General features: G+C 42.8%; 1 protein-coding gene across 4 annotated transcripts; it reads left to right on the top strand.

Annotated features, from left to right (window-relative positions):
• The first annotated feature begins 669 nt into the window (after positions 1-669).
• On the top strand, positions 670-25,852 carry LOC106560671 (lissencephaly-1 homolog B-like). 4 transcript variants are annotated; one of them, XM_014123773.3, is made up of 12 exons: positions 679-1,194; positions 13,417-13,478; positions 14,948-15,070; positions 16,009-16,093; positions 16,218-16,292; positions 16,781-16,987; positions 18,735-18,903; positions 19,138-19,240; positions 20,209-20,437; positions 20,553-20,654; positions 20,957-21,113; positions 24,399-25,852. In XM_014123773.3, the coding sequence occupies exons 3-12, from the start codon at positions 15,039-15,041 to the stop codon at positions 24,470-24,472; spliced, it is 1,233 nt and encodes a 410-aa protein (XP_013979248.1). In that variant the 5' UTR covers positions 679-1,194; positions 13,417-13,478; positions 14,948-15,038; the 3' UTR covers positions 24,473-25,852. The 4 variants fall into 4 exon arrangements, 3 of the variants coding, with proteins under 3 accessions (XP_013979248.1, XP_013979246.1, XP_013979249.1); XR_006756984.2 differs by lacking the exon at positions 13,417-13,478 and having other exon boundaries at positions 670-1,194; positions 20,908-21,113; XM_014123771.3 differs by lacking the exon at positions 13,417-13,478 and having other exon boundaries at positions 682-1,194.

The following is a 25,852-nucleotide window of genomic DNA, read 5'->3' as shown; positions in this document are numbered from 1 at the left end:
TGAAATATAAATAGTAAAGTACAGGTACCACAAACTACTTAAGTAGTACTTTACACCACTGGCCAAAAAGCCTGGTTCCACCCTCTTCAAAAATATCACTCACACTGGACCAAACGTATCTTTATCATAACCATGTCCTTAAACCAAATTCCCGACTCCTTCTGAAAATATTAAATTTCTCCAAGCCGAAATCTCATTTAGCCTCCTCGAGAGACATGCTAAACCCAGTAGTCCCTCCACTTCAAACATTAGTTCAACACTCTACGGCTCCAGTGCTGTTGTCACTAGTTACCCCAACCACAAAGACAGAATTGACCTTATCGTAAATGTATGATGTAAAAAAAAAAAGCGCTCTTAATTTAAGGTTTGGCATACGATTAGCAGTGTGGTTAAGGTTAGGTTTAAAATCAAATTTTAAGACGATCAATTGTAGAAATAGGTAGGGTTTATGCCTTTGTGGCTGTGGTAACTAGTTACGACCCTGTGCTGTGGGAAGTAACGGCCTGATATTTGATTGAAGGAAAAATTCAGCCAATGGTTGCAGCAATAGGCGGCTGTGATTTTTGTCAGAGGGAATTTATTGGTCAGGAGTAAAACGTCCTACACCCAGAGCCATCGTGTATTTACTACTGCAGACAGATTACAAGCAAAAGCATATGTTACAGCTGTGCAAACCCAGGATTTACAACTACAAACCATTTTGGCACAAATTAGACGTTACATTTGTAAACTCCGAGCTCCCAGATTCGGCATGGGCAAATCTTTTTTTATTCACAGAAGATTCACAATTCGAAGTTTACTAAATTAGTTGAATGCTTGCAAATGCGAAATTAAATTACACATTTGCGAATTACGATACAAACTTGCAGAATTAACTAACACATTTGTTTATCGTATTTGCAACTACGAATCTCAATGTGCGACCACGAAATTCAACATAGAAATGTGCGTACTTTAGTATCCAACGTCCCAAACATTTCCCTTCAGGACAATTTCGTTTAAACTGGGCGTGCGCGCCGTGCTGTCAGCCCATGCGCGTACCCGCGGTACGGAGGCGGTAGTGATACCTCACTGCAACTGATTTACTGAAATAAAGGAGAAAACAAGAGATGTCCTATCACCCAGCAGGGTCTAAGCAAAAACAAAACATTTGATCGCAGAACAAGGACTATGAGACAGATCATACATAGAAGGGTGAGTTGATCTTGTTTTGCCATAAAACGAAGCGGTAATGATTACGATGTGGCTGCATTTTTTTTTTTTTTTGCGCCTCCCGTCTGTCTCAAAATGGCGAAGAGGCTGTTACAGCAACATAAGGTCGGGAAATTGATTATTGTAACTAGATAATATCATGATCTTGCTCTGATCCATTTCTTATGTTGCCTCACAGTGCTTGTTTTGCCCATGGCATTTGCATCGAGTTTGTTTACATGGGACGTTAGCTTGATGGATTTTAAACATTGCTATTTAGCGTTAGCAATTAACCACGGTTCAATTTAATGGTCGGAAGGTGGAATGATTTATTAAAATAGCATAACTATAACGTGAGCTAGTTATATTGAGACGACAATGTCATGTTTGACGAGGACTTTGGTAATAAAATGCTAACAAACCGCTTAGTTTTCTGGCTGAGCTAACCAGCTGCATTACGTTAGCCAACCCGTTAGGTGGCTAGTTAGTTAGCTGGAAGGGCGTGTTAATTGGTCATTGCTGCAACCTTGTCCCAGGTTGCTAGCTGGATAGCTAACGTTAGCTGTTAAAATTCATTTAATGTTAACTATATAATATACTGGTAAACTGGCTAAACCACATATTTTAGTCTCACCTTTGCAGTAATGCAAATATTTAATCTTGCTAAGGAGTTGCCGATTTATGTAACGTTAACCATTAACGTTAGCTGCCTAGCTAGCCTTTTGGAAAGTTAGCTAGTCAGCAAACTGTTCATTTCAGAAGGTTAGCTAGCTATCTAACTTGTTTGCTGTTTTTACGTTAACTAAATTAGTAACATCACTTACTTTCTTGCTTTGGCGGTTGTTCATCAAAAATAACGTTACACAGAACGTGGGCCTCTGGTAGGCTGGCGGATACCTTCCAGAGGAAGAGCGGTCTGTCTCCCTCCAGCAGGTGGCCTTTTTGTCGGTGTTTCGCCCACCAAGCGAGGAGTTTTGGAGGTCAATGAGTGTCAAATTTGGCCAACAACAAAAAATGTGACTTATTTGCTGTGTGATTTTTATTTGCTCAAATAGACATTTCGTAATGTTTAAGTTTTATTTATTTATTTTAAAAAAAAATGTCACCTTTATTTAACCAGGTAGGCAAGTTGAGAACAAGTTCTCATTTACAATTGTGACCTGGCCAAGATAAACGTAAGCAGTTTGACACATACAACAACACAGAGTTACACATGGAGTAAAACAAACATACAGTCAATAATATAGTAGAAAAATAAGTCTATATTAAAGAGTGAGCAAATGAGATGAGATACGGGAGGTAAAGGCAAAAAAGGCCATGGTGGCAAAGTAAATACAATATAGCAAGTAAAACACTGGAATGGTAGATTTGCAGTGGAAGAAAGTGCAAAGTAGAAATAGAAATAATGGGGTGCAAAGGAGCAAAATAAATAAATACAGTAGGGGAAGAGAGGGGCTATGTACAGGTGCAGTGATCTGTGAGCTGCTCTGACAGCTGGTGCTTAAAGCTAGTGAGGGAGGTAAGTGTTTCCAGTTTCCGAGATTTTTGTAGTTTGTTCCAGTCATTGGCAGCAGAGAACTGGAAGGAGAGGCGGCCGAAGGAGGAATTGGCTTTGGGGGTGACCAGAGATGTATACCTGCTGGAGTGCGCGCTACGGGTGGGTGCTGAAATGGTGACCAGTGAGCTAAGGGGGAACTTTACCTAGCTGGGTCTTGTAGATGACCTGGAGCCAGTGGGATTGGCGACAAGTATGAAGCGAGGGCCAGCCAACGAGAGCGTACAGGTCGCAGTGGTGGGTAGTATATGGGGCTTTGGGGACAAAACGGATGGCACTGTGATAGACTGCATCCAATTTATTGAGTAGGGTATTGGAGGCTATTTTGTAAATGACATCGCCGAAGTCGAAGATCGGTAGGATGGTCAGTTTTACGACGGTATGTTTGGCAGCATGAGTGAAAGATGCTTTGTTGCGAAATAGGAAGCCAATTCTAGATTTAACTTTGGATTGGAGATGTTTGATGTGAGTCTGGAAGGAGAGTTTACAGTCTAACCAGTCACCTAGGTATTTGTAGTTGTCCACATATTCTAAGTCAGAACCGTCCAGAGTAGTGATGCTGGACGGGCGAGCAGGTGCAGGCAGCGATCGGTTGAAGAGCATGCATTTAGTTTTACATGTATTTAAGAGCAGTTGGAGGCCACGGAAGGAGAGTTGTATGGCATTGAAGCTCGTCTGGAGGTTAGTTAACACAGTGTCCAAAGAAGGGCCAGAAGTATACAGAATGGTGTCTTCTGCGTAGAGGTGGATCAGAGTTGTTAGGAGTGTACTGATATAAGTAGGACGCGACATCGCGTCAACTTTGAGAAAAAAACACTATCAGAGTTGTCTCGAGATTCAAGGAATGAGGCTTGATTTGAGTTATTAGGATCCCAATTAGCTGACGCCAAAGGCGACAGCTAGTCTTGAAAAAGAGATTACAGACGACTTTACAATTTACATTCATTTTAAAATCATGTAGTGTGTGTGTGCATCTATCAGTTACACATGTCAGTATATACACACAAGTCAGTATATACACACAAGTATCACATGGGGAGGTGTTGCTTTATTTGTTTTTTGAAACCAGGTTTGCTGTTCACTTGTGCTATATAAGATGGGAGTTCCATGCACTCATGGCTCTGTATAATACTGTACATTTCCTTGAATTTGTTCTGGGACTGTGAAAAGACCCCTGGTGGCATGTCTGGTGGGGTAAGTGTGTGTGTCAGTGCTCTGTGTAAATTGACTATTCAATCAATTTTGGAATTTCCAACACATGAATGTTTCTTATAAAAACAAGAAGTGAAGCAAGACATGCTGTTCTGTTCTGGGCCAGCTGCAGCTGAACTAGGTCTTTCTTTGCAGCACTTGCCCATATGACTGGACAATAAGATGAGCTAAAACTAGAGCCTGCAGGACTTGCTTTTTGTAGTGTGGTGTCAAAAAAGCAGAGCATCTCTATTACGGACAGACCTCTCCCCATCTTTACAACCATTGACTCTATATGTTCTGACATGACAGTTTTACAATCTGTCTGTCATATCTAGGGTGTTCCTAATTTGCGGTGTGTTGCTTAGGGCACTATCCCAAGTTGATAACTACATAAGTCTACAGCTGCAAGTCACCAGCTTCGGGCAGTCTTCAGGGATGACCTTTTGACCTCGGCGTAAATGTTCAACTTTACTAAGGCTGTTATTTTGTTCAGACCCTTAAGTGATCCGAGCATAAATCCTCAGTAAATATTCCGTTGTACGTGTGTGTTTATGTTTACATAAGCACACATGCCAAGGGAAAGAACCAAGTATCCTGGTAGGCTGCAACCTGTTCAGAATGAGTCTGACTTCACCAGATAATTTCCATGTCGATGCCTGGAGGTCAGTAAGACTTGACGTCGACACATATGTTAAGGTGTCCTGTAGTAGTTTTACTACATGTCAATGTGTCTAACACCATTGTAGCGGTGATTGGTATGAAGGAGGCTATTTCATAGCTCTGTTATCCACGGAGGAGCTAACCTCACAACGGAAGTACTCTCTAAGCACTGAACCAGGCGTATGCGGTGTGATCATGGTTCATGACTTCTAATAACTTTCCTCCTGAATGGAGGGTTCTATTTATTAGTAGCATGTGTGTTAACCATCAGAAGAGTGTTCTGGAGATTCCATTACACGTGTTGCAATCTGAGTGACTAACTCATCTGTCTCTATTATCAATAGCAATTTGACTTGTGAGGTCTCTAATCCTCTTACTGGTTGTTGCTGGACTGACTGCTGCTATTGGTACTGGTACTCAAGGGGACCAGTTATCCTACCGATTTATTTTTAAATCTGAAGTAATATCCTACCGGAACACATGATTAGAGCACTTGACTAGTTGTATTGTAGTTGAAACTACACATGGCAAGGCATTACTATTTTTGCCATTTTGTTTTGGAGATGGAAGTCCACTGGACTTCTTTTACGACCATTGTGGTACACCTCAGTAATATCTTAGATGTGTTCTATGATTATCCCCGTCTAGGGGCCTGTCTGCTCCTCACTGTTCTCATAGGGGAGTTTACAACTAGATTTGTTTTCTGCTCTGGCGGCCTCGTACAGTGATGCACGTAGTCTCAACCACCACCAGCGGTTGGTGTTGGTATCTGGGGCACAACCAAAAAGGTTGGACCCTATGTACAAGTTGTCAGCGGCCGTGTTATGAGAATGGCTGTAACCTTGCAACCAAATCTCCTGGTATTTGTGCTTCAAAACGCTCAGTAGCTGTCGAGGCCTGTCAGTCACCACAGCGTCTGAGTGTGGCAACCTCTTCAGTACCTGCGAACTGAGATGAGGTTGTCTGATATCGCAAAGTGTTTCACCAGTGGGAGTCATCGGGTCAGTTGCTGGACTGACGCCATTAGTGTCATTGTCAGGGGTGACAGTCCCCCACAAAGCAGAAGATGTATCATCGGAATTAGAGTACGCTCTGCACGTCAACGTTATTCTTGCTGAGACGGCCGCAGTGCTTGCGGTAGTGTCCGAAGGGCAAGAAGTTCATCTCAACTACAGTCTTGCATGACTTCAAGGAGGAGTGAAGTTTCTTATTCAAAGACTGCTGGCTCGAAATTTGTGAAAAGAATAGTCAATCAGGTTTGCTGATTGAATGAGAGATCGTAATATCACCTTGGATCGGATTCTGTACCGAGAGGTTTGAAAACATCTCTTTCCCAAGGTATGCTTTCGACAGTTACCCCTCGTGGATGACTGCGTTGCAGCTAGTGTTAGGGGAAGACGGTGTGGTCAGTGGAGAAGGCACTGTGACCTGTAACAATACATGGTTGGTTTTCCGATCCATCAAGTCTGCTCCGAGTAGCAGGGGTTCAGATTTGAGGCTGGTAACATACGCAGGGTGAATGAGCGATACTACATGGAAGTGTAGTTTCAGCATGACTCTCAATGTCAGAGGCGAGGTAGTCTGAGTGAAACCTCGACGTGTAGTGTCGCATCGTTCCACTTTTAACCAACGTTGAGTTGGCTTCAAAGCCCTTTTGAGAACGTCGAACAAGGTTTGAGAGATGAGCGATATTGTCACGCCCGACTCAATAAGTGCATGACAAGTTAAGCAGTCCTCCAGGACCGTTTCCAGGTATGGCCGTTTAGATTTGCGCTTAGTGGACATATTCCCTACAAAGTGGAGTTGTTGTTCGCAACGATGTGCTGTGCCATTTCTGTTCAAGGTGAAAGTAGATTGACTTTTCAGATTTTGAGTGGGCTTAGCTTTAACGGAGCTTTTGACCTTTTTCTTCGTAACCTTTGTATCATGGTCTATGGACAAAGCCTGTGGGCTTATTTCTTGATCAAGCGGCCCCTGGATAGCGTATTGAATGAGAGCGGGAGAAATTTGATTTTTAACTTCCTTACTAAGGGTGTTATTTCCTGCGGACCTGATGTCCTGCAATTCCCCATCTAGTCCTTGTGACTTATCTTTTACCCTTTTCTCAAATTCTTCTCGCTTTAGTTCTTTACGTAGTGGAACTTCTGGAGAACATTGGTTTACGTTTTAATCGTCCTTTAACCCTTTGTTACCCTTGTACTCTGACACTTTGTGTGGGTTGTGTGCAGGAACATCGCGAACAGGTCGATTGTAGCAGCAGTCGTTTCGATGGTGACGTGCTTTACAGTTATTTGGACTGCGGTGGTTATTGGAATCGTGGTATAAACCGTTGTCATGCGTCATCTCTTAACACTCCAATACCTGATAATGCACCCTCTAACTGGAGTGAGTGCTCCTGGTCAAACTTCAAAACCGAGTGGTCAGGGCTCTTAGCGTTGCAAGCTTTTGATGCTTCAAAAGCTGTGCTTGCAAGCTCTGAGTTGTAAGATGGGCCCTGCAGCCCACGTTAACTTGCCTAAGTAGGTAATGAAGGTGGGATACATGTTCAACAAACATTTTGTTTGAATGGTAACAGCGCTTCTATTCCTGTTTCGGTGAGTAGGCCAAAGTAAGCTGAACGAAGCCTATGATGGTAAGCTTGTGGGTGTTCCTTCCGAGCTTGTTTGACAGTGTTAGCCAGTGAGCTATCGTGTTTGCGAGTCACAGAACCACTGAATTCTAATTTCAAGGCTATGGCAAGTTTAGGGTAGTCGTTTAGCACGTGTTGCTGTTGTAGACGAATGAACATCTTCACGTGTCTATTCGACGTTCACTTCAGAACCCTGTAGCGTTCGGGAAGTCATCCATTGAGTCTGTCAGCTAGGAACGCCTCAGTATTGTTTGGCTAACCTGGAACGGGGTCGAAGGTGGAGAAATTCTTGATGAGTTTGTCAAGGCATTCTGCGCCAAGCGGGCAGAGAGGGTTGGCTTCATCCTGTGGGGAAATTTGGTCCTGAAAGGCCAAGAGGAGAAGACTGAGGGAGGCAAAGTCTGAAACCTATCGTCTTCACTCCTTTGAATACCTGGCTCCGGTTGCTTGGTTGGGTAGTCATGCTGTAGCGTGTGACTGTTCTGGAATTCTGCTGCATTGCAGAGTCCACTTGGGTGCTTAGAATACAGATTTTTGGACACATGAGTGACGCACTTGCTCCTTTCGGTCTCAAACTTATCTGTCATGGTTTGCAGATAGAGGTCTTCAGTACACAGTGAGAGATTCAGTGATGAGATTTCCTCCGCTTGCTAAGAAATCAATATTTTCACCCTCATCACCTGAGTTCTCTCATTTGGTCAGCGACTTCAATGAGTTCTGCTGATTTTGTCATTCAACTTGATCAGTTAATGAACACAATGGCTGTCTTTGGTCTGCAGCATTTGGAGTAGAACATTGTTACACCGTACCCAAACCAGCTGCACGCGTTCGCCATTGTGCGCAAATTGATTTTGTCCCCCGACACCAAAAGTGATCAAGACACGCAGGTTACAATATCAAAACAAACTCTGAACCAATTATATTAACCTCTCTAGGGTAGGTGGGACGAAATCGTCCCACCTACTCAACAGCCAGTGGAATCCCGTGGCGCGTTATTCAAATACCTTAATGCTATTACTTTAATTTCTCAAACATATGACTATTTTACACCATTTTAAAGACAAGACTCTCGTTAATCTAACCACACTGTCCGATTTCAAAAAGGCTTTACAACGAAAGCAAAACATTAGATTATGTCAGCAGAGTACCCAGCCAGAAATAATCAGACACCCATTTTTCAAGCTAGCATATAATGTCACATAAACCCAAACCACAGCTAAATGCAGCACTAACCTTTGATGCTCTTCATCAGATGACAATCTTAGGACATTATGTTATACAATACATGCATGTTTTGTTCAATCAAGTTCATATTTATATCAAAAACCAGCTTTTTACATTAGCATGTGACGTTCAGAACTAGCATACCCACCGCAAACTTCCGGTGAATTTACTAAATTACTCACGATAAACGTTCACAAAAAACATAACAATTATTTTAAGAATTATAGATACAGAACTCCTTTATGCAATCGCTATGTCCGATTTTAAAATAGCTTTTCGGCAAAAGCACATTTTGCAATATTCTGAGTAGATAGCCCAACCATCACGGGCTAGCTATTTAGACACCCACCAAGTTTGGCCCTCACCAAACTCCGATTTACTATTAGAAAAATGTGATTACCTTTGCTGTTCTTCGTCAGAATGCACTCCCAGGACTTCTACTTCAATAACAAATGTTGGTTTGGTTCAAAATAATCCAAAGTTATGTTCAAATATCCTCTGTTTTGTTCGTGCGTTCAAGACACTATCTGAAGGGTGACGAAGGGTGACGCGCCCGACGCGTTTCGTGACAAAAAAATTCTAAATATTCCATTACCGTACTCCGAAGCATGTCAACCGCTGTTTAAAATCCATTTTTATGCGATTTTTCTCGGAAAAAAGCGATAATATTCCAACCGGGAAACCCTGTTTTAGTTCAAAGACGAAAAAATAAAAACATGGTGTCGCCTCATGCACGCGCCTCAGTCTCATTGTTCTCTGATCGACCATTATCCAAATGCACTACTGTTTTTCAGCCAGGGCCTGCAAAGACATCATTCAGCGTTTTGCCGCCTTCTGAGAGCCTATGGGAGCCGTAGGAAGTGTCACGTTACAGCAGAGATCCTCAGTTTTCAATAGTGTAGAAGCCCAAGAAATGGTCAGACAGGCCACTTCCTGTAAGGAATCTTCTCAGGTTTTTGCCTGCCATATGAGTTCTGTTATACTCACAGACACCATTCAAACAGTTTTACAAACTTTAGGGTGTTTTCTATCCAAAGCCAATAATTATATGCATATTCTAGTTTCTGGGCAGTAGTAATAACCAGATTAAATCGGGTACGTTTTTTATCCGGCCGTGCAAATACTGCCCCCTACCCTAGAGAGGTTAAGATTGATTGATTGTTTTTTTATAAGATAAGTTTAATGCTAGCTAGCAACTTACCTTGGCTTCTTGCTGCCCTCGCATAACAGGTAGTCAGCCTGCCACGCAGGCTCCTTGTGGAGTGCAATGTAAGGCAGGTGGTTAGAGCGTTGGACAAGGTAAAAATCTGTCGTTCTGCCCCTGAACACCGTTCCTAGGCCGTCAATGAAAATAAGAATGTGTTCTTAACTGACTTGCCTAGTTAAATAAAGGTGTAACAAAAAAATAATCGGCAAATCGGTGTTCAAAAATACCGATTTATGAACTTGATATCGGGCCCAATTAATCGGCCATTCCGATTAATCGGTCGACCTCTACAAGGTAGGATACAGTCTCAAAATGAGGCTTTTGTTAACCAGATTTCATAGCTTTGGGCAATGGCTCACTGAACTTGTTTTTGTTCTAACATCTGTCCAAGTCGGAAGTTTAATGAAACAATATCAAACCATTTTTTTGTCCATTGAGTGCTAGTGTAGAATTTTACAATTCTCTAAATACAGAACGCTGATTTGGACAGGCAGTTTCACATCCGGAAAGTTTTTTTTTTTTTTTTTTATTATTTTTTTTTTATGAAAAGTTATTGTAGACTCGTTTCAAGTATGATTGTATTCAAACTTTCTATGCAAAGCTAACTTTCATCAAGGGCTTATGATGTGTAATTGGTTGCCTTTCTCGCTTTGTCAGTACTCGTTCTTAGCGTAACTGATGTGACTGTTACGGATGCTACATTAAATGACCATGGACTCACATAACTTCCTAGATGGCGTAGCAGTTCAGCCGTCTTTGATTTGTCATGTCCCGTGTATCTTTTTTCTAAGTATATATTTTTAACCTCAATTTCAACATACTCTCCTGCAACTCGCCTCACCCAATGTGGTATGGATCTGCTATTTTCTATACTTTAGAACCGGAACCCCCAACGGAAGCTAGCCAGCTAACTAGCTACTAGGTAGTTGTCAGTTAGCCACTGCTAGCGGTCACCAGCTAACCTTAGCCCGGTCAACTCCTGCCAGTCTGGACAGCGCGAATCAACCCAGAGCATACCGGACTGATTTTTCTCCAGGGGGCTACAACAGACTCTTCCGTCGCGACGTCCCCCTAAGGCCCTTCTGCTATCCCCGGCCCGCTAGCTGTCTGAATCGCCGTGTCTGCAGCACGCCTAGCTACTCACTGTTCCCTATGATCACTCGGCTACGCATGCCTCTCCCTAATGTCAATATGCCTTGTCCATTGCTGTTTTGGTTAGTGATTGTCTTATTTCATTGTAGATCCTCCAGCCCTGCTCAATATGCCTTAGCTATCCCTTTTGTTCCACCTCCCACACATGCGGTGACCTCACCTGGGTTAAATGGTCTCTCTAGAGACACAACCTCTCATCGTCACTCAATGCCTAGGTTTACCTCCACTGTATTCACATCCGACCATACCCTTGTCTGTACATTATGCCTTGAATCTATTCTTCTGCGCCCAGAAACCTGCTCCTTTTACTCTCTATTCCGGACGTCATAAACAACTAATTCTCATAGCTTTTAGCCGTACCCTTATCCTACTCCTCCTCTGTTCCTCTGGTGATGTAGAGGTGAATCCAGGCCCTGCAGTGCCTAGTTTTGGTGACTTCTGTAACCGTGAAAGCCTTGGTTTCATGAATGTTAACATTAGAAGCCTCCTCCCTAAGTTTGTTTTATTCACTGCCTTAGCACTCTGCCAACCCGGATGTCCTAGCCATGTCTAAATCCTGGCTTAGGAAGGCCACCAAAAACTCTGAAATCTCCATCCCTAACTACAACATTTTCAGACAAGATAGAACGGCCTAAGGGGGCGGAGTTGCAATCTACTGCAGAGAGAGCCTGCAGAGTTCTGTCATAGTATCCAGGTCTGTGCCCAAACAATTCGAGCTTCTACTTCTAAAAATCCACCTTTCCAGAAACAAGTCTCTCTCACCGTTGCTTCTTATAGACCTCCTTCAGCCCCCAGCTGTGCCCTGGACACCATATGTGAATGGATTTCCCCCATCTATCGTCAGAGCTCGTTCTGTTAGGTGACATAAACTGGAACATGCTTAACCTCTCTGGGCTAGGCGGGACGAATTCGTCCCACCTACGCAACAGCCAGTGTAATCCAGTGGCGCGATTTTCAAATACCTTAAAAATCCTATTACTTCAATTTCTCAAACATATGACTATTTTACAGCTATTTAAAGACAAGACTCTTGTTAATCTAACCACACTGTCCGATTTCAAAAAGGCTTTACAACGAAAGCAAAACATAGATTATTTCTGGCTTGGTACTCTGCTGACATAATCTAGACACCCATTTTTCAAGCTAGCATATAATGTCACAAAAACCCAGAAGACAGCTAAATGCAGCACTAACCTTTGATGATCTTCATCAGATGACAACCCTAGGACATTATGTTATACAATACATGCATGTTTTGTTCAATCAAGTTCATATTTATATCAAAAAACAGCTTTTTACATTAGCATGTGACATTCAGAACTAGCATACTTCCGGGGAATTTACTAACAATTTACTAAATTACTCACGATAAACGTTCACAAAAAGCATAACAATTATTTTAAGAATTATAGATACAGAACTCCTCTATGCACTCGATATGTCCGATTTTAAAATGGCTTTTTGGTGAAAGCACATTTTGCAATATTCTAAGTACATAGCCCAGCCATCACTGGCTAGCTATTTAGACACCCGGCAAGTTTAGCCTTCACCAAAATCAGATTTACTATAACAAAAATGTTATTACCTTTGTTGTCTTCGTCAGAATGCACTCCCAGGACTTCTACTTAAATAACAAATGTTGGTTTGGTCCCAAATAATCCATCGTTATATCCAAATAGCGGCGTTTTGTTCGTGCGTTCCAGAAACTATCCGAAATGGTAAATCAGGGTCGTGCGCATGGCGCAATTCGTGACAAAAAAATTCTAAATATTCCATTACCGTACTTCGAAGCATGTCAACCGCTGCTTAAAATCAATTTTTATGCAATTTCTCGTAAAAAAGCGATAATATTCCGACCGGGAATCTCCTTTTCGGTAAACAGAGGAAAAAACACAAAGACGGGGGGCGGCCAGTGCACGCGCCTAAGCCCACAGTCCCTTGATCGGCCACTTGAGAAAGGCGATAATGTGTTTCAGCCTGGGGCTGGAATGACGACATTCAGGTTTTTCCCGGGCTCTGAGAGCCTATTGGAGCCGTGGGAAGTGTCACGTTACCGCAGAGATCCTTTGTAATGGAATGAGATGTCAAAGAAAGACAATAAATGGTCAGACAGGCCACTTCCTGTAAAGGAATCTCTCAGGTTTTGACCTGCCATTTGAGTTCTGTTATACACAGACACCATTCAAACAGTTTTAGAAACTTTGGAGTGTTTTCTATCCAAAGCCAATAATTATATGCATATTGTAGTTACTGGGCAGGAGTAGTAACCAGATTAAATCGGGTACGTTTTTTTATCCAGCCGTGAAAATACTGCCCCCTAGCCATAACAGGTTAACGTTATAATAACTTTCTTGTCCACAAAACACATGAGTACACTCACTTGTCACTCAACCACACATGCACACCTACACACACATACCAGTCCTGACAGAGCTGAGTTGGCTCTTGCAGGTGTCAGAGCTGGCATAGGCTTGGTGACAATGTCATATGTGAGAGGTCAGGCTAATTTGGTTCGCGGCCTATTTATGAGCTGGACAGTCAGTGCTGCCTGGAGCCTTCCTGCCTGCCTTTTCACCTTTCCCTTGTCCCCTCCTTTCTCCGCAGTCCCCTCTTCTAACAGGTCCTGTGAGACTGGTGATTAGCAAGCCAGCCCACGATGGCTTTTGGTAGGTAGCCTATACAGTTTGTTTCTCAGAATGAATAACTAGATGGCATAGTTTATTCTGGTGGTTCGGCGTCTCAACATGAGATGACAGACAAACAAACCGTATTCCACCTGTGTCAATCCCTGTGGCCTTTTCTGGTGTGTTGTGGTCTTTACTTAGACCCTGTCTGTCATTCGTTTTGTGGATCTGTCAGCTGGGAGAATGGACTGTCGTTTCTCTATGCATTTTTGAGCTGCTCTTGCCATAATATGGGCTTAGCCCTATTTGGTAAAATACCATATTCTGTATACCACCCCTACCCTGTCACAACATAACTGATTGGCTCAAACAGATTAAGAAGGAAAGAAATTCCACAAATTCACTTTTAATAAGTCACACCTGTTAATTGAAATGCATTCCAGGTGACTACCTGCGTGAAGCTGGTTGAGAGAATGCCAAGAGTGTGCAAAGCTATCATCAAGACAAAGGGTGGCTACTTTAAAGAATCTCCAATATATTTAGATTTAACACTTTCTTGGTTACTACATGATTCCATGTGTTTATAGTTTTGATGTCTTCACTATTATTCTACAATGTAGAAAATAGTAAAAATAAAGAAAAACCCTTGAATGAGTAGGTGTGTCCAAACTTTTGACTGGTACTGTACATTTATTTACACATCTGGAATTTGCCTTTGTGAGAGGTGCTGCCAGCAATAAACCAACAGAATACAGACACAAGTTCACATAGACCTCATACAGAATATACAATATCGGAACAGTAAACTTAAAACATAACTCTGGAGCATCAAATTGTTTGGAACATCAAATCGCATTAAAATTGCAGTATCACATCGCAATAGAATCATGAGAATCGTGATACATATCGTATCGGCACCTACTGTAAGTATTGTGATAATATCGTATCGTGAGGTCTGGCAATTCCCAGCGATACTCCTCAGTCCTGCACTGTCAGCTGTCTGGATGACTAGTCTCTGGCACACACAAACACTGATCCCACGCATACAAACAGTTCTACAGAAAGGATGGTCCCCCCACTTAAACACTTGTAAGCATGTGTACACACACAGACAGACTCTTTTTGGTCTAGCCAATAAGCAGCTTAAAGCCACTGTCACCCCAGCTACTAGCAGTCTTATGGCTCAGGAAGTACATGCTTTGCTGCAGAACCACAAATGGCTGTGTTGGATTTGTTTTTGTTTATTAGTAGATTAGGCTACCCTATCAATATGCTGTACTATTAGCCTAAATATGTTCCACACCTGTCAGAGGCCAGAATGAGAGAAGTGAGCCTTGCCAGTAGGCAGAATGGCAGATAGTTTGTACCGCATTGATTACTAATCTAATAATTTTTCTGTCAATAACCGTAAACTAATTTAATCTTTCCTTCTCGCTCTCCCTCCACCTCTTTTGTTTTGCTCTCTCCCCTCATTCTCGTCCTTGTATCCGCCCCTCTGTTTGGAGTACCAGTTGTAGTCTCTGAGGACTGAGCAGCTGACCTGAGGACCCCCCTACACCCTCACCCCTAGTCCAGAGGGCGAGAGCAGCCACTACAGCCACCATGGTGCTGTCACAGAGACAACGAGATGAACTGTGAGTACACACACACAACACTTGTAGATTAGCCCTGCGTTTGTTTTCATAAAAATAGATTGACAGGAAATCTCTTCGCAGTGAGGCCCTACTCTACTGTTAACTATGCAGGGGGGAATGTTTGGTGTGTATAATCTGTACATGGTTTGTACGGTCATAAATCCTGGATTAGTCATGGAAAATGACTTGTTTTCCAGGCTTGTGTTGGATTTTAAACTTTGAACATTGAGATATTAAAGACATGATCGATCAGACGCATAGTATATAAAGGAGTGAGAGCTGTGGAATGTGCTCGGTGGAAGGGAGGAGATCACAGGATTGCTATAGGTGAAGCAGATGGACATCTGTGGATTAGGTGAAGGAGGGGTTGAAGTCAGGTCAGATCCCCTGAAGGGAGTAATAAGGGTTTAGTATCCTGTTACCCTCTTCCTGTGGAACCATAAGATGGAAGGGTTGGAGAGAAGGAGTGCCCAGCCGCACACATACTTGAACACACACTCACTCACACAGGTTACACTGATCCAGCAGCCACTTGAGGAGTGCTGATGTCACCGCCTGAATTTAGAGCTGCTGCTCATAAAACATTTATCCCACATCAGAGAACGGAACCATGCTGCCACTCTGCGCGCGGTTGGTCTGCTTCTTCTGAGTTGTTTCCATGACCACCAGAAACACTCTGGCTGTGATTAATTCTTCAGCATTGTTTTCCTAGAGGAAACATTTCACTGGACACACACTTTTCTGATACAGTATTCAAGGAGGAATGGTAACTACCTGCAGTCAGAACACTGACTGAATGAAACGTGCTCGGTTAAAACTGGATGTGAGATTTTGTTACATACCCAGCATGATTATGAAGATTGAACCTTGGAATATAATGTGCATATTGACAGCTGTGTTTTGTGCTCTCTTTATTCTCTCCTCTCTCTCTTTCTCAGAAACCGAGCGATAGGAGACTACCTCCGCTCAAACGGCTATGAAGAAGCCTATTCCACCTTCAAGAAAGAGGCTGAGTTAGATATGGTAAGAGCACGCACACACTAACTTGCCACACTAACCTATTCTTTGATTTCCTTGCAATTATTTGAAACCTAGAGATCACGCTCTCATTTTTCCATTTCTGTCTCCCACTCCCTTTTTTCCCAAGAATGAGGAGTTAGATAAGAAGTACGCTGGTCTTTTGGAAAAGAAATGGACCTCCGTCATCAGATTACAGAAGAAGGTGAGTGTTGACGTCACGTTTGTGGTGTTATGGTATTTGGTGTGCGTGTTTGATTTTCCATCCCATATTGGAGTTGCAGATGGTTTTTAAGCATGCTCTTATGCACTTTGCACCATTTTAACAGTTGTTTTTTTTTTTTTTTTTTATGTTATTTTGTGTCGTCTCATGTGTTTACTATATATAGGATGCTTTCTTGGCCAGGGCTCACTTGTACAATAGATGTAGTTCTCAGTGTCACCTCTGGTTAAATAAAGGATTAATAAAAACGTGTGTTTATCTGGAGTATGAGTGAAATAACTCTGTGTTGGAGAACCATAAACAACCAGGAGAACCATAAACAACCAACTGAACTATCACGTCTTGTACTCTCTCGTTGTCATCTTTTCCACACCTTTATCTTCTCTCTCCCTTCACTCCCCTACCTTCTCTCGCACCTTTCCCCCATCCCTCTCTCATCTTCACCCTCTCTCCCGTCCTCTCTCCCCCAGGTGATGGAGCTGGAGTCGAAGCTGAACGAGGCCAAGGAGGAGATGACTCTAGGGGGTCCGGTGGCCCAGAAGAGGGACCCTAAGGAGTGGATCCCCCGTCCTCCAGAGAGATACGCTCTAAGCGGCCACCGCTCCCCCGTCACACGGGTCATCTTCCACCCTGTCTTCTCCGTCATGGTCACTGCTTCTGAGGACGCCACCATCAAGGTCTGTATGTGTCAATCATTTTCTAAGATCTTGGTTTAAAAGTAAATGTGTACCAGGGAGCCATAGCCCAATGTAAGATACAAGTTTATTTTATCCAGCACATATAGAAATATATTGGCACCCTTGCACTTTTCTTAAATAATTCCCTATTTCTTCTAAAATAAGTTGAAATTTAAATAATTGCTCTCTACACCTTGTTGGATTTTCAACATTGCAGAACCAATTAAAATGTTGTAAACTTAAGTTTACAAATTTAATTGAGAAAATAAAGACAAGGACAAAACCATTGGTAAACATAGGAAGACACCACTGCTGAGGGGCACACAAGAAAGCCTGATTTGATTGAACTTCTCAAAAAGCACCCTAAATCTGGGGGAAATGTTCTGTGACCCAATAAAACAACGTGTTAGCTCTTAGGTAGTACAGCACTGTGTTTACTGACGACTAAATGAATCATTCAATGAAAAAAAAACGCCCTCCCTACAATCAAACATGGCGGTTTGATAATGCTGTGGGGTTGCTTTTGCCACCTCTCATACTGGAGGCCTTGAACGTGCACAGGGCATCATAAAATGAGGAGATTATCAGATCTCCAGTTTTCAACCCAGTGTCCAAAAACTGGCTCTCCATTGGAGGTTGTGGGTGTTCCAGCAGGACAACAACCCCAAACACGCATCAAAAAGCACCCAAGAATGGTTTAAGAAGAAACTCTGGAGTGGCTAGCCAAGAGTCCAGCTCTGAATCACATCCAAAAACCTATGGCGAGATTAGAAAACAGCAGTTGGTGGAGGGCACCAATCAAACAGTGAAGAATTAGTACAGTGTGCTGCTGAAGAGTGGGTCAAATTGCCAGTAGAAAGGTGCAGCAAGCTCATTGAAGGCTACAGGAAGTGTTTGCCTGCAGTTATCTTGGCCAAAGGCTGTGAAACCAGGTACTAGCTCTGGGGTGCCCAATAACCTTGTCCAAGCCATTTGTGTTCATTTTTTTTAATTAAAATTGCAAACTTAGGTTTTATAAAAATGTATTTGTTCTGCAATATTGAAAATCCATAACAAGGTGTGGAGACCATTACATTTTTTTTCAGTTTTCAACTTATTTATAGAGAATCATCTAAGGAAAGTGCAATGGTGCCAATATATTTGTCCACAACTGTATGTCAGTGACTGTCACATTAGATATCTCTGCTGCTGCTATAGCTGCTATTCCTCCCCTTCATCTTCTCGATATCCTTTCTTCTACTCAGTCTTTATCTCTCCTCTTCCTCTCCTCCTGCTCTATTGCTCCCCTTCATCTTCTCGATATCCTCACTTCTACTCTGTCTTCATCTCTGCTCTTCCTCTCTCCTCCTGCTCTATTGGTCTCCTTTTCACTCGCTCCCTTCTCCCCCCATCTCTCGCTCTTCTCATTCTCTCTCTCTCTCCTTATCTTTTCTGCTTTGTCACTGTCGAGATGGGGTGATGCTCTGGTAACCGGGTCAACGCTGTCAGAGCATGGAGCACTGCACCCTGGGATACATGTGAATCTCATCCTGCACTGTCAACTTCTTCCTCTCTTTCCTTCGTCCTCTGTCAACTTCTTCCTCTTTCCTTCGTCCTCTGTCAACTTCTTCCTCTCTTTCCTTCGTCCTCTGTCAACTTCTTCCTCTTTCCTTCGTGCTCTCTTCTTCTGCATTGACCCAGAAGAAGTTTATTGCCCTGTCATGTTGAAAAATGTTTCAACTGACTATGCTTTTGTGTCTCTCTCTAGGTGTGGGACTATGAGGCAGGGGACTTTGAGCGGACACTGAAGGGCCATACAGATTCTGTCCAGGACATTTCCTTTGACCAGACGGGCAAGCTGCTGGCCTCCTGCTCTGCAGACATGACCATCAAGCTGTGGGACTTCCAGGGCTTTGAGTGCATCCGCACTATGCATGGTGAGGGTCTGGGGGGGGGGTGTGGTGTGTCTGTGTTCCTCCAAGTGGTATAACAGCAAACAAGCACTATTACCCAATGTGCACCTACCTACATTGTTAGTGTACTTACGTGGTTACTTCAACAGTGTACTTATGTAATTACTGCCATAGAATCATTCTATTTATCTTTGGTTACTACAATGTAATTACTGTGGTATACTAGGTATTGTAAAGCCTTACTGATGTCACTTTCAGGTCATGACCACAACGTGTCTTCTGTAGCCATCATGCCCAATGGAGACCACATAGTCTCCGCCTCCAGAGACAAGACCATCAAGATGTGGGAGGTGGCCACTGGGTGAGACACACACACTTATCAGGTGCTGAAATACTGTATCTCTTGTTATATTAGTCCAGTGAAGGGATGTTCGAACATATACACAGACTGACACATTCTGGTGTCCAGTATTCTGGTTTTGCTGGAGAGGTGTGTGTGTGTGTGTGTGTGTGTGTGTGTGTGTGTGTGTGTGTCTAGCTACGCTACATGACCAAAAGTATGTGGACACCTGCTCGTTGAACATCTCATTCCAAAATCATGGGCATTTATATGGAGTTAGTCCCCCCTTTGCTTCAATGGAGTTGTCAGGGCTTTGTACAGGCCAGTCAAGTTCTTCCACACCGATCTCTACAAACATTTCTGTATGGACCTCGCTTTATGCACGGGGGCATTGTCATGGTGAAACAGGAAAGGGCCTTCCTCAAATTGTTGCCACAAAGTTGGAAGCACAGAATTGCGTATGCTGTAGTGTTAAGGTTTCCCTTCATTGGAACTAAGGGGCCCGAACCATGAAAAACAGCCCCAGACCATTATTCCTCCTCCACTAAACTTTACAGTTGGCACTATGCATTGGGGCAGGTAGCGTTCTCCTGGCATCCGCCAAACCAAAATTTGACTGCCAGATGGTGAAGTGTGATTTATCACTCCAGAGAACTCGTTTCCACTGCTCCAGAGTCCATTGGCGGCGAGCTTAACACCACTCCAGCCGACACTTGGCATTGCGCATGGTGATCTTAGGCTTGTGTGCGGCTGCTCGGCCATGGAAACCCATTTCATGAAGCTCCCGACGAACAGTTCTTGTGCTGATGTTGCTCCCAGAGGCAGTTTGGAACTCGGTTGTGAGTGTTGCAACTGAGGACAGATGATTTTCCTCGATTTACACCTCTCAGCAACGGGTGTGGGTGAAATAATAGCTGAATCCACTAATTTGAAGGGATGTCCACATACTTTTGTGTGTGTAACTTGGGCGAGTCGGTTTCTTTCTCTAGGTATTGTGTGAAGACATTTACAGGCCACAGGGAGTGGGTGAGGATGGTCCGGCCCAACCAGGATGGTTCTCTTATCGCCAGCTGTTCCAACGACCAGACGGTGCGTGTGTGGGTGGCCACCTCCAAGGAGTGTAAGGCTGAGCTGCGAGAGCACGAACACGTGGTGGAGTGTATCGCCTGGGCCCCCGATACCGCTCACCCCACTATCCTGGAGGCTACTGGCTCAGAGGTGAGGAGAACCTCTATACTATGAGGTATTTTGAAATGATGACACGTGTTTCGGCAATACAACTTGTTTTTTGTTCATGCTTATAAGCATATTTTCACCCCCCCATTCTCTGTAGAGTAAGAAGAGTGGGAAGCCCGGCCCATTCCTTATCTCTGGCTCTAGAGATAAGACCATCAAGATGTGGGACATCAGCACTGGCATGTGCCTTATGACTCTGGTGAGTGTGTGTGTGTGCACATTTTACTATACTTGTGAGTACCAGAAGTCCTCAAGAATAGTAAACCAACAAAATTAGAAGTGAGGACATTTTGCTGGTCCTCACTTGTAAAAAGGCTATTTTAAGGTTAGGGAAAATAGGATTTTGTTCGTTACATTCCCCTCAGGTAGCACGATTGGTCATGATAACTGGGTGTGTGTGGATGTCCAAAGTGTTTTTTTTCCCTCAGGTTGGTTGCGTGTGTTCCCTCTAGGTGGGTCATGATAACTGGGTGTGTGTAACGTGTTCTATCCTCCCTCTAGGTGGGTCATGATAACTGGGTACGTGGTGTGTTGGTGCACCCTGGAGGCAGGTTCATAGTGAGCTGTGCTGATGATAAGACTCTGAGGATCTGGGACTACAAGAACAAGCGCTGCTTGAAGACCCTGTTTGCCCATGAACACTTTGTTACCTCTCTGGGTAAGAGTCTGTGTGTGCATTCCCTTAAATATTGTAGTACTAGTCAAAACCACCTGTTTGTGTGTGCGTAATCTCCAACACTTCTGCCAGTTCCACAGTTCTACCTCCACCCAGTCCATCATCAGGGTTTGTACGGTCATAAAAATTCTGGGAAAGTCATGTAATTTTTTTATGGTCTTTTCCAGGCTTAGAAAAGTTGGGGGAAATGATAAAATCCTAAATGTTTTGGGAAAGTAATTAACATAAATTACTAAATGTATTTTTCATGTAATTTATTTAGGCACAGTTTAAAAATATATATTTTCTCAATCTAATAAAAATCAACATATCAGCGAGGATCGGAATTACACTTTACCGCATCTGTTTGCGCGTGTCACCTGCATGTGTGAGAGACGAGTGGGCCGTTGCTCATGTGAATCGAAATAATAATTTCAATCGCGAATCAGTTTCTGGAAAAAACGATTACATGTCGCCTTCTGGATTATGTGGCTTCAAAACTTGTTTTGTAGATACTTCCAGTTAATTTGGGCATCCAATGGATGGGACATTGCAACTCAATAGATTCTAGTCAGGGTAAATATGACTAAACTCGAAAAGGTACATTTCCTGAAGAAAGTTAGTGGGTTCGCTTCACCTGAAAAAAATATATATATTTGGAGCCTACCATAGACTTGATGAATGAGCAGATTTATTTCAAAATGCGTAAAAACATATTTGGTTGTAATGTTACAGTTGCTTCAAAGTATTCACCCCGCTTTACCGTTTCCAGATTATTGTTAAAGCCTGAATTCGAAATTCATTACATTGACATTTTCTCACTGCTCTACACACAATACCTGTAATGTCAAAGTGGAATTTTGTTTGTAGAACATTTTAGAAATTAATAAAAAATGTAAAGCTGAAATGTCTTGAGTCAATAAGTAATCAACCCCTTTGTTATGGCAAGCCTAAATAAGTTCAGGAGTAAAATGTGCTTAACAAATTGCATAATAAGTTGCATGGACTCATTCCGTGTTCAATAATGGTGGTTAACATGACTTGAATGACTGCCCCATCTCTGTACCCCACACATACAATTATCTGTAAGGTCCCTCAATCGAGTAGTGAATTTCAAGCACAGATTCAACCACGAAGACCAGGGAGGTTTTTCAATGCCTTGCAAAAAAGTGCACTGATTGGTAGATGTGTAGAAATACAATAAAGCAGATGCTGAATATCCCCTTGAGCATGGTGAAGTTATCCATTAATTTCACCATGAGGCCAATGGTGATTTTTAAAACGGTTACAGAGTTTAATGGCTGTGATAGGAGAAAACTGAGGATAGAATAACATTTTAGTTACTCCACAATACTAACCTACATGACAGAGGAAAAAGGAAGCCTGTACCAAATAAAATAAAGATTCCAAACATGCCTTATGTATGCAACAAGGCACTTAAACCTTTGATGCGTACGATCACATATTTGTGATCATTGTTGAGTGGTCCCTAAAGCGTACCATTCTGAAAAGCATCTAAACAATGTTTTGTACTGATGGGAAATAAAGGTCTTTACAACTTTATTCCTCAATTTCACCTTTTATTGTAAAAGATAAATGGGAACTTCATCACACGGAACACATTCACAGCCAAACTCATTCCATAAACCAGTCTAAATAACAGGTTGCGCTGATACAAAACACAAATGAGCAAGCTAATAGCTAGACTTGTGCTCACCAGAGATGCGTTACATTGTAAACAAGGGAGAAATGTAATATTGTTTAGAAAAGAGATGCGTGTCAGCTAAGCCAACAGCAGCTAAATTCTTTATGATGGCAGCCATGTTTTAAGTTTGACAAGCAAAAACTCCCTAACCCCAGAATGCCATTCACTATAAAATGCAAATAAGCAAAGTCAAAAATGGCTGCGCCCATTGCCTTAAAAATATGAACTTAATTTGGCCACTTTTCAGCATATTCCAAATCTTCAATGTACGTGTTAGTGTATACAAGAACTGGAACACATGAATTGACAAGTCGTTTACCATTTTTGACAAATCACAAAACAAATAAAATGTTATGACCTCGCATATCATCACACTAAATACAAGCCTACTGCCTAGCCGAGCCGTAGTGTGAAAGCTAAACAGGGATGAAACCTTTTTTTTGGGGGGGGGGGTTCATTTAAATTGTGGGGGGGTTTTCAATTCTTCGGGACAAGTCTCTGAATGTCCTTGAGTGGCCCAGCCAGAGCCTGGACTTGAACCAGCCAGAGCCTGGACTTGAACCCGATCTAACATCCTCTGGAGAGACCTGAAAATAGCTGTGCATCGACGCTCCCCATCCAACCTGACAGAGCTTGAGAGGACTTGCAGAGAAGAATGGGAGAAACTCCCCAAATACAGGTGTGCCAAGCTTGTGGTGTCATACCGAAGACTTGAGGCTGTAATCGCTGCCGACGGTGCTTCAACAAAGTACTGAGTTAAAGGGTCTGAATACTTATGTAAATGTAATGTTTATTTAATTATTATTATTTTTTTTTACCAACATTTCTAAACCTGTTTTTGCTTTGTCATTATGGGCTATTGTGTGTAGATGGGTGAATATATAGAACAAAAATATATATGCTACATGGAACAATTTTTAAAAGATTTTTACCAAGTTACAGTTCATATAAAGAAATCACTCAATTGAAATGCATTCATTAGGCCCTAATTTACGGATTTCACATGACTGGGCCAGGGCGCAGCCATGGATCAGCCTGGGAGTGGATAGGCCCACCCACTTGGGAGACAGGCCCTGCCAATCAGAATGTGTTTTTCCCCACAAAAGGGCTTTATTACAGACTGAAAGTACTCAGTTTCATCAGCTGTCTGGGTGACTGGTCTCAGATGATCCACCAGGTGAAGAAGCCAGATGTGGAGGTCCTGGTGTGGTTCCAAGTGGTCTGCAGTTCTGTGGCCGGTTGGACATACTACCAAATTCTCTAAAACAATGTTATCTTGGCAAAGGAGAAATGCTCACTAACAAGGATGTGCACTAATTTGTTTACACAATTTGAGAAATAAGCTTTTTGTGTGTGTGAACATTTGTCATCTTTAATTTCAGCTCAGGAAACATGGGACCAACACTTTACATGTTGTTTATATTGTTGTTCAGTGTGCTTTATTAATATTAATTTCAGCTGTGGAATAAGTCTAGGGTTATGAATATTTTCTGAAGGCACTGTATACATCAAGGGTGGTCAACCATCTTCCCGGAGAGCTAATAGGTGTAAGCTTTTATTCCAATCTGTATTTCTTTCCCCAGATATGCACCAGACTGCTCCCTACGTGGTGACAGGCAGCGTTGATCAGACAGTCAAAGTGTGGGAGTGTCGCTGAGTCTGCCTGCTACCTCCCTCTCCTCATCTTCCTCTCTACCCTCCAACCACAGCCCTATACAACCTCCCTCTCCTCATCTTCCTCTCTACCCTCCAACCACAGCCCTATACAACCTCCCTCTCCTCATCTTCCTCTCTACCCTCCAACCACAGCCCTATACAACCTCCCTCTCCTCATCTTCCTCTCTACCCTCCAACCACAGCCCTATACAACCTCCCTCTCCTCATCTTCCTCTCTACCCCACAACCACAGCCCTATACACTCGCCCAACCTCCTGCTCTACTCTTCCAGAAGCAGCATTAGTGCTCCCCTAAATAGCAGCCTCTCCTCCCCTAACCACCTCCTTTATCCCCACAAAAGCAGCCCTATACCCCCTCCTACCCACAATCCGACACTTTCTCTCTGACACTCACCTAAGCCCAACCTCCCGCACTCTATACCATTGTTACCCAGGCTCTGTCCCTCATCTCCCGGCCCTGTTTTAAAATAAATATTGATTGTCCTTATGTAAATTATTCTGGATGTAGAGTATGCTTAATAAATATTACTCTCTCTCTCTCTCTCTCTCACTCACTCACTCACATAGACACAACAACAAAAAAATCAGTATTCCTTGGATGGTGACTTCCCCAAAAAATGTGTATACTGTACATTTGCCATGACGTGGGGGTCAAAGTGTAAATGGTTCCTGTGTCCTTCCCCAGTGAATGCTGGGTAATTGTGACCGTGCACATAAACCAATCACATCTGTTCTTTAAGGGTTTGGTTTGGGTTTTATTTTGTTTCTTGCTGCCACTGTTATTCTGACGCTACCTAGAAGAGGGAGAGAGAGAATTGTGACGGAGGAGTAGAATAAGAGATGAAATGCGTGTGCATTTGCGTGCGTACTGTGTGTATGTAGTCTGTGTATGGAGGTAGAGAATAGAGGTGTGTGTGTGGAGGCAAGGCTTTCTATTCCTCTGTTTATACTCCCTCACTTACTGGTAACTGACTGGCTTCTAGTAGATACAAGGATCTTCAAGATCCCTATGCTGCGAAGAACATACACACAAATGAACAGCCTTTCTTGCTCTGTCATACACACACATCAAGGAAGATGCATAGATGAGCAGACTCTTTATATTTGTGTTACACACACCATACACATAAACACACTTCTGCTGTGGTGTGACCCAAGAGCACCCTGTGCCCACTCATTCTCTGCTGTCTGCCTTGTTAACCCTCTTGAGGTCTCCCTCACCAAGGGATTTCCTTCTGCTTTCTGTACTCTTACTGCTCTCTTTGTCACACACACTCACACAGATGCACATAAGCACAGTAAACTTGTGTTCCAATATCTGTATGTGATTGTTTGCAACATAAAAATATCTGTAAATATAA

The sequence above is a fragment of the Salmo salar genome, chromosome 10, assembly GCF_965601325.2.
Source record: "Salmo salar chromosome 10, fSalSal1, whole genome shotgun sequence".
Taxonomy (NCBI): domain Eukaryota; kingdom Metazoa; phylum Chordata; class Actinopteri; order Salmoniformes; family Salmonidae; genus Salmo; species Salmo salar.
Note: the sequence above shows the minus strand (reverse complement) of the source record. Positions and strands in the feature narration are given on the sequence as shown.